The 20023-nt window shown below is 36.9% G+C and overlaps 1 protein-coding gene across 1 annotated transcript in view; it reads right to left on the reverse strand.

Moving 5' to 3' along the window:
* RAB2A (RAB2A, member RAS oncogene family) overlaps positions 1-20023 on the reverse strand; it is an 89950-nt gene that overhangs the window by 30538 nt on the left and 39389 nt on the right. The window contains exons 3-5 of the mRNA XM_046014817.1: positions 17488-17555; positions 9668-9750; positions 9169-9261 (exon numbers count right to left, since the gene is read on the reverse strand). Of these exons, the coding sequence (XP_045870773.1) occupies positions 9169-9261; positions 9668-9750; positions 17488-17555 (244 nt within the window). The remainder of the gene's footprint in view (positions 1-9168; positions 9262-9667; positions 9751-17487; positions 17556-20023) is intronic.

Genomic DNA, 20023 nt, shown 5'->3' on the forward strand with positions numbered 1-20023 from the left:
CAATGTTACAATAAAAAGTTATACATTTTTTGGTGTACATGTGCCAAAACTTTTCCAAGGTAGTAAAATGTTAGAAAGTACTGTATTTTTCAAGTACAGTATCTGGTGTACATGTGCCATGACTCAGTGAATTAGTATGGAAAAGAAGAGAAAATATCAGACTTTATCACCCATTGTTTCACGGAATTTTGTTTTTTATGTAGGTATACATATAATTTGTGCACTAATAATGATAGAAAATGTATTTAAGTCAAATGAGAAAGCTCAAAAGCCACTGCACTTGAATATATACTTAGTACAAAGATGCCTTCCAAAACAGCTGCATAATTTATACTCTTAGTGGCAATGTTTGAAAGTTCCCATTGTATCACCTCCTCACCAACATGTGGTAAGATCACACTTGTTAACATATGCCACTCTGATGACTGTGAAAGGTACTGCCCATTAATGTTACTTTTCTTTAGTTCAGTTATTAGTTTCATAAATACCCATTATCATCATTATTAAATTAGAAATACAGAAAAATCTAAGAAAAGGAAATCGTTCTTTCATTCAACAAATATCTACTGAATGCCTTTTATAAGCCAGGAATTTTGGTAAGCCCTTGGGATATATTAATGAAGAAGTCACACAAAAAAGTGTACATTCCAGTAGAGGACAGGCAATAATACTGAGTAAAGAATACAGTATGCTAGAAAGTGGTAAATGTGGAAAAGCAGAGTAAGCAGAATCAGGAGTGCCAGGGAGAGGAGGGAGGTTACTCTATAAATAGTGTAGTCATCCTAAAATGGACTTACTTAATCATTCTTCTTAGTCCTGTTTTTCTACCCAAAAGTGACCTTTTTCACATGTATGCATAATCATGCTGTATCTGTGACTCCATGTCCTAATTTTCTTCACTTAATATTAGGATCTATATCATTATATCTTTTTCACAATCACAATTTTTAGTGATTAATTGACATCCCATCACAGTTCATTTAACCATTTCCTTGGATGATGAGTAACAGTATAAACCTAGCACTGTGAAGTGTTTTACATGGATTATCTCATTTAATGTACTTGACAGATGAAGAAATGGAGGAACAACGAGGGCAGGTTAAAACAACCAAGTTCACAGTCTAGGAAGAGCTGATGGAGGAGGTGGAATCACCACCCAGATGAGTATGTCATATAGGGATTACTTTTTCTGATAAAAATTGAAGAAGTTGTTGTCAAATATGGAAAAATACAAGGAAAAAAAAAGACCCATAATTTCAATTTCCACAGGTAATTAACATCTTGAATACAATTCCATACTGTTCCTTTGTCTCTTTCTTCCCACTGGAAGATGCTCATACCCACTACTGTATTTTGCATTTTTTATCATTTTCCCATTTGGAGTCTTTTACAGTATTATTTTTACTGAGTGTAAAGAATGGTGGTATTCTATGCAAATTTATATCACACAAATTAGGGATAAAGCAAAACAAAGATGTTAAAGTCTCATCCATCTAATATTAAGTTATATCACTTTTCAACGTTACAAAATTCACCAGGAATTGGATGTCTTTAAAAAGCTGGCTGACCAGATAAGCTGTCAATTATGTTTACAAAGTTGTCACTTAGCTCATTATCAGTAACCGTTGTTGTTGTTTTTTAAAAGATTTTATTTGACAGACAGAGATCACAAGTAGGCAGAGAGGCAGGTAAAGAGAGAAGAAGGGAAGCAGGTTCCCTGCTGAGCAGAGAGCCTGATGAGATGCGATGCGGGCTCTATCCTAGGACCCTGGGATCATGACCTGAGCCCAAGGCAGAGGCTTTAACCCACTGAGCCACCCAGGCACCCCTCAGTAACCATTGTTTAAGTAATTGAAACTGCTGAGTGATTTTGTAACTTTCAGTTGTTCCATTTTAAAAATAATTTACAATTTATAAAAAGTCATCTAAGCATTTAGTGATGCAAGTGCTCAAAAAACACTCCTAACAATGTGAAATGTTAGGAAGTTTGATATAAAATATTACAAAGGGAACCACAAGAATGTGACATACTGTTTAGATGCCCATGCTATGAAATATCAGTGGTTTAAGATGAGAACAAAAAGGAGGGCAAACTAAGTTTACAAATATTATAGCTCAGGCAGGGTAATACACCCAACTATAATCTGAGGGCCTCCTACGTGCCAAGCCCTTTCCTACATCCGGGGACAGACTACTCGGCAAAACAGACAAAAATCCCAAACCCCCACAGGCCGCAAGGAGCTTATATTCTTTTTTTTTTTTTTTTTTTAAAGATTTATTTATTTGACAGATAGAGATTACAAGTAGGCAGAGAGGCAGGCAGAGAGAGAGGAGGAAGCAGGCTCCCAGCTAAGCAGAGAGCCCGATGCGGGGCTCGATCCCAGCACCCCGGGATCATGACCTGAGCTGAAGGCAGAGGCTTTAACCCGCTGAGCCACCCAGGCGCCCCAGGAGCTTATATTCTAGTAGGAATAAAAAATGGGCGGGGGGGCGAACCCTAGCAACAGTGATGTGGTAACAGGCTCCTGGAATTCACCCCCCTTATTTGACAGTCATTCTTAAGGGAAAATTAGCTTTCAATTGTGCAAAATTTTCAAGAAAACACCTCTTCCCTTAAGTACCCTTTATCCTATTTTAAGCATATGCCATATCTTATTTAAACAATACCTTATTTGGGGATAAAATTACTCTGTTTTCCACACTATTATTTCTGATTACATTTGCATTTGCAAATGTTATCTAAGCAAAGAGGGTTAAAGACATGTACCTTTGAGGGATTGTTCAAAAAAAAAAAGTAAGTGGCAATTTAGGATGCATGATCTTTTTTTCTTCACACCCCTCCTTACCTTGGTTGTTTCCTCAGTTTTCCAGGCATAAAAATCATAAAACATTTAAACTGTTTTCATTAGTTAATTATCCTTCTTTCCTAAATCATTCTCTTAATTCACACCCTTTTTGTAGGGTTTGTAGTATAATCCTTGACTATTAAGAATTTTTCATCTTTGTGGACCCTGCTTCCTATTTCTTGTATAACCAATTTAAAATGCCATAGTTAAGAAAAATCTGTGTCATCTGTCACTCTGACTAGGTCACTGCCCTCCTCAAATCCCTTCACTGGCTCCCTACTGCTTAATGCATCTAATTCAAAAATCGTCTATTCCCCGTTTCCATGTCTACCCCAATCACCTCATCTAATAATAATCACCTCATTTATCTCTGCTCATTCCCATTCACTCTCTGCATGTCATACGTTCTTTGTTCCCTTCTCCTAGTTTTTCCTTAAAATGTCTTTCCATAGCTACTATACTCTTAATTATAAGGGCCACCAACCTATAATCATTAGAAATACCTCTTCTATATAATATGATTTTTCCTTTTACATTTAGACTATAAGTTCCTCATGGGCAGGAACAAAATTTTAAGCCATCAGTAAGTTGCCATCCACCATGTCGGAGACCCAAAGAAAACACTGGTAAGATTAAAAGTATGAAAATTCTCTTTATTCCCCAAATATTCTCCTCTTATTATTTCACACATCACTACTGAATGGTAGTATGAATACTTCTATATCACAAAGACTAAAGTTTCCCTACAATAGCTTTAATCTTGAAAAGTTGAAATAATTTAAGTGAGGAAAGAATAACCATGAAAAGCCTTGAGCAAAGGCCAAGATGATAGATATTTCCAATTATAAAGAAGTAATCAATAACTGGCCTTTTCCAATTGAAATATCACGTAAGTAAATATTTTCTTAAACAGCAAACCTTGATTTCTATTAAAATAACTTTCTAAAATTAAATCTATACAGTAAAATGCTACTTGCTATCTTACTATTTTTCCAGCTTTACTATAGTATAATTGACATAAAAGAAACGGATGAGTTTCTTTTAATATAAAATGATGAGTTTGACATGTTTACCTGTGAAGCCATTCGCCTCCCATAGGTTTCCTCACACCCCACACTGTAATCCATCCTTTCCTTCTACTTTACCCCGTCAACTAACGATCTGCTTTCTGAATTTTCCAGGATTTTATAAATGGAATCACATTTTATTCTTTAAATAATTTTATTATTTATTCACATATTATTTTATTAATCACATTCCATTTTATAAATGGAATCACATGATATGTCTTCATTTTTGTCTTTTTTTTTCACTCCACATAATTATTTTGAGATTCATCCACTTTGTTGCACATACCAATAGCTCATTCTTTATTGCTGAGTGGTATTCCACTGCATGACTATATCACAATTTACCCATTTGCTTATTATTTGAAATATGGGTTGTTTCCCACTTTGGGGCTATTACAAATAAAGCTGGTAGAGTATGTGTGTATAATTCTTTGTATGGCCCCATGAAAACACGTTTATGTTGGATAAATATCTAGGAATGGAATGCACAGGCAGTATGTTAGATGTATGTTTACATCTTGCAATGTGGTTGTTATCACTTTACATTCCCAAAAGCAGTATAAGGGTTTCAGTTCTACATCCTTGCCAATACTCAGTATGTTAATCTTTTTAATTTTAGCTATTTTAAGGAGTACATAATGATATGTACATCATAGAGATTTTATTTTTTTGAAGATTTTTATTTATTTGGGGGGGGGGAGAGAGAGAGAAAACATGAGCGGGGGAGGGCAGAAGACGACGGAGAAGCAGACACCCTACTGAGCTGGGAGCCCGATGAGGTGCTCCATCCAGGATCATGACCTGAACCAAAGGCAGATGCGTAACCAAATGAGCCACCCAGAAGCCCCATCATTGAGGTTTTAATCTGCATTTCCTTCATGATTAGTGGTGTTAAGTATTTTTTATGTGTTTACTTGCCAAAAACACAGATCTTCTTTAGTAAAGTGCTGGTTCAATTCTTTTGCACATTAAAAAAAACTGAGTTATCTTTTTATTATTGAATTGTAATAATTCTTCATATACTCTAGAAACAAACATTTTGTTGGATATAGATTTTATGTTGTAATATTTTCTCCTAGTCTGTAGCTTCCCTTTCATTTGTGAAACTTTTTTTTTTAAAGCAAAGTTTTAAATTTTGTTGAATTTGAACCTTAAACAACATGGATTTTAACTGCAAGGGTCCATTTACACGTGAATTTTTTTCAATAAATATAGTATTGTACAGGAGAGTGCCTGTATGGCTCAGTTGGTTAAGTGTCTGACTCTTTGATTTCGGCACAAGTCATGATCTCCAGGTTGTGAGACTGAGCCCTGCATAAGGCTCCATACTGGGTGTGGAGCCTGCTTAAGACTCACTCTCTCACTTTGCTTTGCCCCCATTACCGTATAGTACTGCAAATGTATTTTCTCCCTTATGATGTTCTTAATAACATTTTCTTTTCCGTAGCTTACTTTATGGTAAGAATATAATATATAAGACATATAAATACAAAATATGTGTTAATCAACTATTTGCTCTCAGTTAGGCTTCTAGTCAACAGTAGCCTATTAGCAGTTAAGTTTTTGGTAATCAAATGCAGATTTTGTACTGTGTGGTTGTTTTTTTTTTAAAGTTTTACTGTTTTTTTTTTTTGAAGATTTTATTTATCTATTTGACAGAGAGAGATCACAAGTAGGCAGAGAGGCAGGCAGAGAGAAGGAGAGGGAAGCAGGCTCCCTGCCGAGCAGAGAGCCCGATGCGGGACTCGATCCCAGGACCCTGAGATCATGACCTGAGCTGAAGGCAGCGGCTTAACCCACTGAGCCACCCAGGCGCCCCTGGACTGTGTGTTCTTTAAGAGTCAAGCATATAGTTGTTTTTTTCCCTTTTATGCCTTTTTTCTGTCCCATTTAAAAAATGTTTGACAAATCAACAAAACTAAAAGGCAACCAATGGAATCAGAGTAGATATTTATAATGGCATATCAGATATAAAGGGCTAGAATCTACAATCTATGAAGAACTTAACCACTTAATACTCAGAAAATACATAATCCAGTTACAAAATGGGGAAAGACATGAACAGACATTTCTGAAAGGAAGACATACAAAAATGGCTAACAGAAATGAAAAAATGCTCAACATCACTTATCATCAGGGAAATACAAATTAAAACCACAATGAGGGGGTGCCTAGGTGGCTCAGTCAGTTAAGTGTCTGCCTTTGGCTCAGATCATGGTCTTAGGGTCCTGGGATCAAGCCCCGAGTCCATCTCCCTGTTCAGCAGGGGGTCTGCTTCTCCTGCTCCCTCTGCCCTTCCCCGTGTCCTCTGTATCTCAAATAAATAAAGAAAATCTAAAAAAAAAAAAAAAAAAGAAAGAAAGAAAAACAAAATCCCACAATGAAATACTACCTCACACCAGTCAGAATGGCTAAAATTAACAACTCAGGAAATAATGGACATTGGCGAGGATGCAGAGAAGGTGGAACCCTCTCACACTGTTGGTGGGAATGCAAAGTGGTGCAGTCACTCTGGAAAACAGTACGGAGGTTCCTCAAAAAGTTAAAAACAGAACTACCCTATGACCCAGCAATTATACTACTACATATTTATCCAAAGGATACAAATAGTGACTCAAAGGGGCACAGGCACCCAAATGTTTATAGCAGCAATGTCCACAATAAGCCAAAATATGGAAAGAGCCCAGATGTCCATCGATGGATGAATGAATAAAGAAGATATATATATATAATTATATATTATAATTTATAATATAAAACTATATAAACCATAGGAAAATAAAAATTATATTAAAATTCTATAAATATATAAAAATATGTATTAAAATATTTCTCAGCCATCAAAAAGAATGAAATCTTGCCATTTGCAACAACATGGATGGATGGAATTAGAGGGCATTATGCTAAGTGAAATAAGTCAAAGACAAATACCATCTGATTTCACTCATGTGGAATTTAAGAAAACGAAACAGATGAACATACAGGAAGGAAAGTAAAAAAAAAGATAAAAACAGAGAGGGAGGCAAGCCATAAGGGACTCTTAAATACAAGGAACTGAGGGTAGTTGGGACAGAAGGTGGGTAGGGGGATGGGGCAAATGGGTGATGGGCATTAAGCAGAACACTTGTAATGAGCACTGCATATTATATGCAAGTGATGAATCACTAAATTCTACCAATGAAACTAATACTACACTGTACGTTAACTTGAATTTAAAGGAAATCTGAAAGGAAGGAAAAAAAAGAAAACATGTTTGACAAAACCACAGTCACTAAAATTGTTTTCTTCTAGAATTTTTAAACATTTTTATCTTTTACATTAGGTCTATGATCCACTTCAAGTTAACTTTTGTATATGGTGTGAGGTAAGGATCAAGATTCATTTTTTGATACATGGCTACTCAACTGTCCTAGCACCATTTGATGAAATATTATCCTTTCCCAACTGAACTGCCCTGGCACCTTTGTCAAAAAATTAACGTGACGTGTGTGTGTGCATGTGTGTATGAATATACTTCCCGGCATCTTACTCTGTTCCACTGATTTACATCTATCTATGCCCAAACCAGACAAAACTGATTACAATATCTTATAATAAATCTTGAAATCAGTATAGTGAAACCAGTAAATCTGCCAACTTTGGCTATCCTATGACCTTTGCATTTTAATACATATTTTAAAACAGCTTGTTAATTTCTACCTTCTTAAAGCCTAAAGAATTTTGACTGGGATCGCAATTAATCTTTAGGTCAATTTGGGAAGATCTGCCGTCTTAAAAATATTTAGTTTCCAATCAGTGAATATAGTATATCCCTCCATTAATTTAGGGTTTTGTTTTTTTCACTAAAGGACTCTACAGTTAAGAAAATAGTCATCTCACATAGGAAGTTTAGGAAGACCATGGTAACTACAGCTTAGAGTTGGGGGATCAACTAGCTATGAAAAAAATACTTTCTTAAAAATTATTTAGGAATTATTTATTTATTTTTAAATATTTTATTTATTTGAGGGGGAGAGAGAGAGAGAGTGCAAGTGAGCAACCATGAGCTAGGGGGAGGAGGAGAAGGGGAGGGAGATGTGGGTTCTTCACCGAGCAGGGAGCCCAATGCAGCACTCGATCCTAGGATCCTGGGATCATGACCTGAACCAAAGGTAGAAGCTTAACTGAATGAACCACCCAGTGCCCCAGGGATTATTTTTTACTGCGATATAACTGACACATGACACTTAAGTTTAAGGTGTACAATGGGTTGATTTGAAACATTTATATAACACAATATGATTACTACCACAGGCCTTGGCTAGCACCTCCATCACATCATGTAATTATCATTTCATTCTGTAGTAAGAAACACCTTTGTATATACTATGGTTTTCTTTTTCATACCGGGATTAGAAGTTTCTCATGGGCAACAACCAATTTTAAGTCATCAGCAAGAACCTACTCACCATCTTTCAGACAAAAGGAAGACACTGATAAGATATAAGTATGAACATTTAAAAGTATGAACATTTATTGCCACTGTAATTTTCAAATAAGATTAGTGAAAACTTTCTTACTTTAAACTTTAGAGAAACTATGGCCAAAAAACTGTTTTCCCATGTACTATTATTTTGAATGTAGAGCACAAGGACATTCATTGCAAATAATGCTCCCTAGAGTTATAAAATGAAAATAAAAAAAAAACCAACAACATTAGGATGACACCAATACAAAGCCTTAAAAATAAGCTTAAAAGTACTAATGTGATATCTACTGAACAATATTAAAAGTGTTTCAGAACTTTACGTGGAAATAAACCCAAGAGATGTACTGCACAAACTTGTAATGCACATTAAGTCATAAAAAAGAGAAAAAATATTCCTTTGAGTTCTGCACACATATTTCTACTGTGAAGTATTTAAAATAATTTGGATAATATTTAACAGTGACCCATCCCCCAAATAAATCAGTGGGTTTTCTTTCAACTACTAATCAGATGAACTTCCTTCAAATTATTCTTTCAAGTTTACCTTCCAACACAAACTACTTCTTATAATAATGATGATGATGATGACGGTAATGATTTCCAACAAAGCTTATTAACTGTATTTTAAAAACCAAAAGAAACATCTTGGGAGTTTCAAAATTTTGTAATTTAAGAAACCAATAACATGCATTTGGACAAACATGTAAGAAAATCAGTTATTGCATAAACAGCTATCCACAGTTTTCATCATTAATGCAAAAAAGATTTAAATTAGTCTTTTTACCTTTTATTTCCAATAAGCATAATGACCATGTTGGAATTGGAATGCTGGCGGGCATCCTCTAACCAGGTTGTCAAGTGGTTGAATGTATCTCTCCTAAATATAGAAGAAAATTTGATTACTATTTTCAAAGTGTTTCCCCTAGTAGTGTACAATGAACTGTATACATTCCAAAAGGTAACTATTTTTAGCCATATCCACTTATGTAATGAGAAACAGATCTCAAGTACAGTATCTGGAAATTAAATATAACTTCCCTTTGGAAAATTCCAATGTATAAACAATATTATCAAATTGATTAACTTGGGGGTGCTTATTTATATAAGAAAATAATTTCGTTGTAGATCTCTGTAGTAAATTTAAATTTAATTAAAGACACAAGTTTTAAAGTCAAACAGCCAGGGAATAAAGGCAAAACCATACTTTTATAACTGGCAATCATGTTTATTTAGAGAAAGTCTCTGCATTGACCAAATGAACAGATACATATCCAAGTTCTCACCTTGTAATATCATACACTAGCAAAGCCCCTGCGGCACCTCTGTAGTATGACCTTGTGATGGAACGAAAGGACTCTTGCCCTGCCTGTCAGGAAAGAAAAGGTTGGAAGCTTTCTTTAATAAACCGTCATCTATATTTTCTTTTTATTCATATACAGAATATGGGCAGGTAGGGAATGAGCATGTAAAAGAAAAGAAAACTTAACTTCACCAGTCTTAGGAAAAAGTCACAAAAATACCACTATTGCTCAAAGTCAACCAGACACACATGCGCGCCCCCCCCAACCCAAAACAACAAGATCTCTAAACCTTTTTTGGCAATCCCTGACAACCCAATTTACTGAATGGCTTCACAATACATGAATCATTATTAGAACACAGAATGGACTCCTAGCAACTAAGCTCTGAAGACAAATTTGAAAGGAAGCAAATAACCCAGAGCCTCACATTTGAATTCAATAACCCACTCCCTGGGGCAGCTGTTGACACTAGAATAAATAAAGTCCATTGTAAATAAATGATGAATGACATCTTTACGCCCACCATCTGCTGGTGTAAAGGTTGTTGGAAGGCCAAGGATGCAGATTTTATCAGTTATATCATAAACTGCAGTGAGCTTTCAACACTCATCAGATGGAATTCTTTGAGCAATCATTTTATTATGAAAAACAGAAAATGGCTCTGAATTTAATTTATATAATTTTTTCTGCACACTTAATCAATTTCCTCTGTATGTGATATATAATGCTTGTTAAACAGCAACAGGATGTAGAAGTCATCTTTATATCCACTTGTGAAAACAGACTTCAGAGATTATGCAAAATTAGTTAATTTCTCTTTTACTAGTGGCACTAATGTTCTGGTTTTTAAGAAGGCTGGTGAAGGATATACCTATTGCCTCTGAGTTTAAAATTGAGATGGTTCTTACCAAAAATACTTCTGCATTTTTACTCACTTTTCCACTTTTGAGAAAAAAGTATGCTAGCACATCCTAGCATCTGGGTGGTTCAGTCGGTTAAGCGTCTGCCTTCGGCTCAGGTCATGATCTCAGGGTCATGGGATCGAGTCCCACATCGAGTTCCCTGTTCAGTGGGGGGGGGGGGGGGGTCCTGCTTCTGCCCCTCCCCCTACTCCTCTCTTTTTCTTACTCTCTCAGATAAATAAAATCTTTTTTTTTTCCTTTTAAAGATTTTATTTATTTATTTGACAGAGAGGGAGTATTGGAGTATTGGTAATAATACAAAAAATTTAATTTTTTCTTTAGTGTGTAATCAGGTTTACTGCTCTAAATATTGAGAAAAGGCAAAAGTCCTTTAAAACAATCTTGCAGGGGCATTCTATGGGAGGAGTTAAATGAATAAACTGTCAAGAGGAAGACCACTATAAGATTTAAAACTACAGTGTTTATAGCTCAGATTTAAAAAACAGTGAAAGGAAAAACAGATTTTTATTAATTAATTTTAAGTATTTTGTCAGAGAGAGACATTATTAACGAGTGAGCACACAAACAGGGGGAGCAGCAAACAGAGGAAGAAGTGGGCTCCCTGCTGAGCAAGGAGACAGATGTGGGACTCGATTCCAGGACCCTGGAATCATGACCTGAGCTGAAGGCAGATGCTTAAATGACTGAGCTACCCAGGCATTCTGGGAGAACAGATTTTTAAAAAGGAGAATAGCACATGCCTACACACCATTCTCATTCCTCCTGTATTGTTTTACCAAGAACATGTTATAATATGGAAATGCTGTATATAATGGATCACTTTATACTGAATCCATTCAGTCTGGTTTTGCCTACCATTACAAATTAAAAACTCGAGCTAAAAAAAATTCCAAACATTCCAAGTGAGGTCTATGAACATAACCATACATCTTAAAATCTATGATTACTTTATAATAAGCAAAGATCAATATTCAGAATAGTTTCTGAATTCTTGAGACCTGCCTGGTAAGAAAGATACCCCACACATTGGCCTAGTCTCTCTGTTAATGGTATTAACAGTCTGGAAACAAATCCTGCCCAGTTCAGTTCTGAACTATGGCTTCTTTAACTGTACCAAACTGTTAAACAGCCACTGAAGTATACACAGTAGGTACTCACATTATGTTATCATGACTGATCCCAAAGGGCCAATAAAGTTAGAAAATTAAGATTTGTGAGAATCAGTATTATGGTAATACCTCTACTTTCACTGTTAATGATTAATCTAACAAATCCAGCTATAAAGAACCCAGCCAAGAACCAAAAGGAGAAAAGGATTTCTACGTAGCCAAATAAGTTGTCCAGCGCCTAAGAATGAAATCTCAGGTACTTTACTCAGGATTCAACTTAAAAAAAAAATCCCTGAGATTGTTCTTCCTGGCCCTTACAATATAAAGATTCAGAAAAAAGATATTGAAATCTACACATATGAACAAGACTTTGGTTTGGAGGACAAGAACATTAGTACAAATCAGATTGATTTTTAGGCTGCCTGTGTCCACCACAGCAAGCACAGAGAAAAAGTAAACCTGGACTACTTAAGTCTAGGCTTTCTAAGGGAGTCTCCTACAGAAACAAAAGTAGATCCTTCTGAGAAGAGAAACAGGATTGTAAATATCCAGAAAGAACAGCGATGTAAATTTTTTAAAAAAAATTAAGCGTATTTACCATGAAAAAGAGGATTTCAGATTCTTTTAACACTGCCATGTAAGAGATGGCTTATATTTACTTCCCATCTTGTACACAGGTGGGAAGAATGGAATGTTTGAGAGTTTCCTGTCCCTGTAGTTGTTTAAGAGAGGGATGATGAACAGCTGTCACAAGTGGAGGAGCTCCACTCCTCGGCTTGTGGGGATGGGAGCAGAGAGGAGTGGCAGAGGTAGAACTGTGGCCTGGTGGTTGGTTCTAGGCCCTTTCCCTGGTCCCACTGAATTCTGGTCATCCATCCTTACCACCCCACTGATATACAAAAACACCCGTTCTTTGGGGTAAGAAGTTGGGTATAAATGGACACATTTTATAAAGGACCAAAAATGCCTGTGATTGGCTGAAAAGGTAATTTCAGCATGTAGGAAGCACATGAGTGTTTTTTTTTAATGCAGTTCCAATGTCATATTTGAGGGGGAAAATACTGGTAAATCTAAAATATTTTAAGGGAAGGTGGGCAGAAACATGGGACTTAAAAACATCCATACTATAAATATAGGGGGAGAGAGTAAAATTTATTTGGATATACTGGGAAGGTAACTGAAAACTTGACAAAAACAAACAAACAAACAAACCAAAAAGAGTAGTAAGAATTTAAAAAATGGTGGGTAAAGGCTGGATGAGAGTCTAAGAGTGAGAATGGACTTCTTACACCCTCCTTCCATCAGCCAAGGAGTAAGAACTGGATGCAATTTGTTTTCTTCTTTGACTCACACAGAGACTAAGAATATCACTCATCTGACTTCTGACAAAAGAAAGAAAGTTACAGAGGGCCAAAGGATAGTTACCTCTGCTTGCAACAAAGCCTCTGGGGGAGGGAGATCTCTGGCAACTATTTTCAAAGCAAAGATGCTAGATGGTGGATATGGAAATTTTGCAAGGAAAATTCCTTATTTTTATTTTTTGGATATGCAATGGATGACAAATATCCTAAGATACTGGGACTTAGTCACTGGAGGAAAAATCATTTCTTTAAGGCTGATAAAACAAATACTAATATTTGGCAAATTTTTGCCTAAAGGATACTAGGATGGTTTTGTCAATGTCCTGGGCCAGGAACAGATATGATCCGTGCTACTAAAAATGTAATTTCTTATCCAAAAGTATAGACATTTGATGATACGGGGAAACAATGTTCCATTCGGATATAAAACTAAGTGTGGAATGAACCTTTATTTGTGTGATAACGTCTATTAAAGACTTTTGGAAGTTAGGTGAAAGTAAGAAGAAAACCAATGACCATAAGAGGCAAACCTCTAAGGCAGAGACTCAAGAAGCAACTTTCAAAAGTAGTAAGTTAACAGAGTTCCCTTTTCCATTCTTTCATCTGAAAGAGGCTATTGTGTTCCTAGCACCCTGCATGTGGAAGCCCCGGAATTCTTTTTTGGGAGTCATGATGTCTTCAAAGGTACCAGTTTCTCTCTTAGATAGAGAAGCTGTTCCTCTGCCTCTACAGAGGAAGTATGAACAAGGGTTTTGTTTGTTTGTTTCTATTTCCCTTTCACACGAGTCCAAAATAAGTAATTACAACAGATCTCTTCTGAAAGATCACTGCAGTACAAAATAATCAACTCATAAGCTAAGGGGGAAAAAAGGCAGGACTAGTTAACCCACAAACTAAACGACTGGGAAATGAATCACTCATTCAAGTTTCAAAAATTGGAGGGCAGGGGATTATTTAAGAAAATACCGTAAGGACAGAAGAATGACTGAATACACTAGAATAAACTACAATGAAGTGGTTTGTGCCTCTAATTTCATATAATTTTCATTACAGTATCAACCTTCCCTTTGGAACTATGGACTTTAGTAATGCTATCTCCTGAACAAATCCAATGATCCTACAAGCCGCTTAGAATGAGACGCTTTACTCATTCATTCAATAAAATTCACCAAACATTGTATCAGTCAATCATCTATGAAACTAAAGCACAAAGCTGAGTAGGATACATATGGTACTTTCCCTCATGATTATTCGGAGAAGGGTAAACAACTACTGGAACAACAGGATCAGAGCTCTTAACAGAAATATGCATAAAATACATGGGGGCAATCAGCTATCCCACGGGTGTCAGAAAGGCTCCACAACAGGTGACATCTGAGTTGGTCTTCAATGCAAAAATGGGGCAAAGTACTTCAAGCAAAGCAAGTATTCATGCACAGTTATAAGGTATGAAAAATGTGTTTATTAGAGAACAGCAAGTAGGCTGGTTCACAGCACACCGTGCTGCATGAGTTCCCTGGCTTAGAAAGCAATCTAGCTTATGCACAACAATCAGTTCTGAAAAAGTAATAAACTCTCTTAAAACAAAAGTAGAAAATACTTTTTTTTTGGCTGGAGAGCTTTAATTTTTAAATCTCTAGGAAGGAAGGGACTTTGCATATTTCATTTTTCTCATTTCCATGCAGTTCTGAAATGATATTGCCTGAGAGAATATAAATCAAAAAAGGTAATGAGACACTACAGGCTTGGGGTGGGCATGGGAGGGGCCTAAGAAACAGTAAAAGCATAAGTCTCCACCTCAAAAACAGAGCTAAGAAACCAAAAGAACCTAAGAACACTGTATAACTCTGGAACAGCGCAAAATAGAGGTTCAGGGTTTTCCATTTTGGGGACAATTATGGGATATGTGTCAGGAAACCTAGGTCTCATGACAGCCGGAAGCAACTTGCTTGGTTTTCCTGAGAATTCAGTCTGTGAGACTGTATTCTCCAAGGCTGCTTTCCTCAGTAACTATTATAGGTGACAGGTAAGAAACCAAGACTGAGTGACAAGAGGAAAAAAACAAAACAAAACATGGGTATATAATGATAAAATTCCCCATATTTTATATTTCATTTACTAGTTTAGAGAACATGTTCTTTGTCATAACAGGTGACCTTGTTTGATCTTTCTCAACTGGGGATCTGTGAAAAATTAAGTCTTATTGCCTTATGGCAGTGGTTCTCAAAGTGTGACCCCCAGGGGGTCCCCGTCTCCTTAAGGGTAGATGAGGTCCTCTGTTTCCCAACTACCTAGTTATGTGGTAGTTCCACATAGCTCCAACTAAAGAACACACATAAGACTCCATGCAGAAGCAGGACACCTGGGTGGCTCAGTTGTTAAGCATCTGCTTTCGACTTAGGTCATGATCCCAGAGTCCTGGGATCAACCCACATAGGCCTGCTTGCTCAGCAGGGAGCCTGCTTCTCCCTCTCCCACTTCCCCAGCTTGTGTTCCCTCTCTCGCTGCGTCTCTCTCTGTCAAATAAATAAATAAAATCTTAAAAAAAAAAAAAAGGACTCAATGCAGAAACAGATATGAGAATCCAAGCTGCTTTCTATCAAGCAGACAATGAAGAGATTTTTTCAAAATGTAACAAAACAACATTCTTCTCACTAGAAAAATAAAGTTTTGTTTTGGAAACACAGTCAATTTTTTGTTTTGGAAAGACATAGTCAATTCCCGTAAAAACTGCTTTGCTTATCCCAACATATAATGAGTTTATTATGCTTATTTTTAAAAAGATTTTATTTGAGAGAGACAGAGAGAGCGCGGGTGAACATGTGTGCGCACGAGAAGGGGGAAGGGGGAGGCAGACTCTCTGCTGAGCAGGGAAGCCCGATGAGGGACTGGATCCCAGGACCCTGGGGTCATGCATGATCTGAGCCAAAGGCAGATGCTTCACTAATAAGCCACCCAGGCTCCCCTATTACACTCATCTTTAAACATCTGCACTGGGCAAAGGAGCCTACTTGAGATTCACTTTCCCTCTTCCCCTTCCCCCCTCCCCCTCTCTAAAAAAAGTTTCTCAGTTTTGTTCTAACAAATACTGGTAAATACTGAAAGCTATAAGGCACATAAACAAAGGCTCTTTTGGGTCCTCATTAATTTTTAAAAGGATAAAGAAAGGGATTCTGAGACCAAAAAGTTTGAGAACTACTACTTTACAGCATCCATTGTATATAGTAAGGTAACTTCTCTTTTACACATTTAAGTTGGGAGTATAAAGAAAATAGTCACTCAAATCCTGTTCTGTGGTCAGATGACAAACTGTTACTAAAAGCTATACGGCATGACATGGAATAGGCACTCACTGAATATTTTTTTTTATTGATTTTATTTATTTATTTGACAGACAGAGATCACAAGCAGGCAGAGAGGCAGGCAGAGGGAGAGAGAGGGGGAAGCAGGATCCCCACTGAGCAGAGAGCCCGATGCGGGGCTCTATCCCAGGACCCTGGGACCATGACCTGAGCCGAAGGCAGAGGCTTCAATCCACTGAGCCACCCAGGCGCCCCAGGCACTCACTGAATATTGAGTAAGAGAAGCAAGGTGGCTTCAAGTGGTTGGGACTAAATCAAATTTTTATTTTTTCTTAAAAAAAAAAAAAATTATTTGACAAAGAAAGAGAGCAAGAGGGTGTGGCAGAGAGAGAGGGAGAAGCAGGATCCCGGCCAAGCAGAGAGCCTGACGTGGGGCTCAATCCGAGGACCCCAGGATCATGACCTGAGCCGAAGGCAGACACTTAACCAACTGAGCCACCCAGGAGTCCCTCAAACTTTTATATCAAACTTTTAAAATTAACAAACTGTCAGATCAAGTGACTCTATGGTGTTTACCTTCATATTTTATCTCATACATGTCCTTTGCTATGGTGCTTTATTATTTTTTTAAGATTTATTTTTATTTATTTGACAGAGAGATCACAAGTAGGCAGAACAGCAAGCAGAGAGAGAGGAGGAAGCAGGCTCCCCGCTGAGCAGAGAGCCCAATGCAGGGTTCCATCCCAGGACCCTGGGATCATGACCTGAGCAGAAAGCAGAGGCTTAACCCACTGAGCCACCCAGGCGCTCCATGCTATGGTGTTTTATTTTCTTAAAAGCACAGTTTCCAGAGCATTTCCATTTAGACCCCATAGCCCAAGCATTTGTTCAGATATGTTCACTAACACCCAATATCTGCAGTACACCTGTTGAAAACACTGCATAAGAAAACCTAATCTTTTACCACATTTCGTCTCACGGTTACAGGGGTGTTGGTACCAACAAACCACAACAGGCATAAAAAGGACAGTAAAACAAAACAAAACATATACTGTACTTTCAAAAAACAACTTTATTTAGGGCATACAAGGTATTTACTATACTTACCGTATCCCATATCTGAAGTTTTATCTGTTTCCCGTCAATAGTTATCATTCGAGCACCAAACTCTACACCTGAACAGACAAAAAATGATTTGTTACACAAAGGAGGGACTATATTTCACATTTAAGGATTTTTTAAAAAGGATGTTTATTTCCAGGACATACTAAGCGAGGTGATACACAGATGAACTTTATCAAATACCGCTCCTACCCTGAGAAAACATAAAATCTAAGGCAGACATGCTAAAAGGCGTAAGCTAAAGACACAATTAAAATACTAAGAAATTCAAGTCTAGGATAGTTAGAAAACAAACTGTGGTCTTCCTGTTTCAGAGGATCAATAATATAAAAACTAGAAATGAGATTCAAGAACCATCATTATTAGTTAACAAATACTAAAATTTCTTAAGAACTATTAATGTGGTATAAAAATTACAAAAGGGATAGATGCATTTCAGCATCACAGTTTTGGTTCCTAGTGTGGGTTATCAACTAGAAAAGAAAACTTTAAATCTACCCACTAGAGAGAACCACTGTTTAAACATACTTCCTGACATTGCTCCATAGGTAGCATATTCTGTGTATATACACAGAAGTGTACAATTTATATAAAAGGGAGCATAGAAATGCTGTTCTCTAATTTGCTTTTCAGTCAATAACATAAATATTATTCCGTATTACAAATCAATAAATCTATAAAACTATGCCAGTGTTTTTGATAGCTGCATAATAAGCCAACTTTACTGAGTTGGTATTCTACTGCTACAAGTTCAGGTCATTCCCAAATTTTCACTAAGTAGTTAAAACTGAAATGAATTTTCTGCATACATTTTTCAGCCAATGATTATGATTTTAGGCAAATTATAGGAAATAGAATTGCAGGTCAAAGAGAGTACAGACTTTACACTTGTAAGTTAACTATTTTGGCTTTTTTCCTTCATTTGTCATCCTTTTTGAAAGCACTCAGGCAATCATCAAAACAGGAGGAGGAGGAGGCAAAAAGGGGATAATTTCGGAACAGCACACAGCTGCGAAGGAGATGCTGAAAGAAGTCTATCACTTATATTACACCAAGTCATTACTGCTTGGAGTATGCTCTATCAGTATTTAGATCAGAGTCAGGGTGAAGGGAAGACACACATGGTCCTCAGAAACCAGATGTCATCCTGGCAGAAAAACAGCTTCTAGTTGCCCAGAGAAGGGCACACTGCCCAGTGTCAGAGTTCCATTTCAGCATTTCCTGTAATTCCCCCAACCACGATCAAAAGGATGGGATAGACAGGTAATTTGTTCTTTCAGGATACGTAACTTGAAGGTTTCAGTCTGCATTTTAATACTGATTCCATCCGAGGGACATAGTCAATACCAAAAAACTAACGGTCTGTTTCTCAGACTCATAAATAAAGAAGAGGTAGAGAGGCCCCAGGAGTCATGATGTACTAGAATGAAAAAAGCAAAATTCCAAAATTATGCCATATAAAATCATTTTTTATCTACCTATCTATAGATTCATTACAAATGCATATAAATATATATATACATATATTCACATGTATTCTGTGCCACAGGGTGGGAGACACCCAAAACAACCATCCACCAGCTTACCATTAATGACATGAAAATGAAAGGAGCTGAGGGGAGAAACCAGTGGCTAAATACCACGCAAATGTTCTTTGAGGTGTTAATATTTAAAAGGAATGTATTAATGCACAAAATTCTACACAGCTAGAAATTTAACTAACTGGGAGTCATTTCATGACTCTATTGTTTCTAGCCATAAACTAGAGAAAGAAATCCTGTTTTTCCTGTCATTGTCAGAGGTGAGCTTTTAACCATAATCTAAAAATGCTGCACTGTTCACTGGGATTAAAGATTTCTTCAACCCAATATACAATGTCAAATTTGACGATCAACAACAACAACAAAACCCAAAAAACTAGAAATACACCCTTGGATGGATACCAAGGTTGGACAGGCAAGGCAAGCAAGGGCAAGCAGATGCTCCTTTTCGGGAACTGATATCTTGAGCAGAGGGACGCAGATATGACAAGTGACCGGCATGCATTTTGTCCCAGCAGATGAAAGGCTCCCAACAGCTCTGCTGCTGCAAGACAGCAGCTATGGCCCCTTTCCTGGCCCCTCAGATGCTTCATTCCTGCCCAAGTCCAAGGCTTCCCTCTTCTGCAGGTTCTGTATAAAACCCCAGGTATTCCAATATAGATCCCCTTAACTTACCAGCCACAAATGCATTTCGGTACATTTATCTCTTTATTCAAAGTAATAAAGGTTGTTTGAAATGAAACGGAAACAGAATCTGATTTCAGCTTCAGAACCATAATTCTTTCTCATTTACCTACTGTAACTGGGCTCAATGTGGGTTTTACCTTTCTAGTCTATGCAGCAAAAGAAAATACTGAAACCTGAAAGTCCTGTAAGGCTAGGTAACACAAAAAACTGAAAGCCTATTTCTCTTCTGCATTATTAAAATTTTTTAACCTTTTTCCTTAAGTATGTACATATGCTTGAAAATCCCATTTTCC

Source organism: Meles meles, chromosome 1, assembly GCF_922984935.1.
Source record: "Meles meles chromosome 1, mMelMel3.1 paternal haplotype, whole genome shotgun sequence".
NCBI classification, from domain to species: domain Eukaryota; kingdom Metazoa; phylum Chordata; class Mammalia; order Carnivora; family Mustelidae; genus Meles; species Meles meles.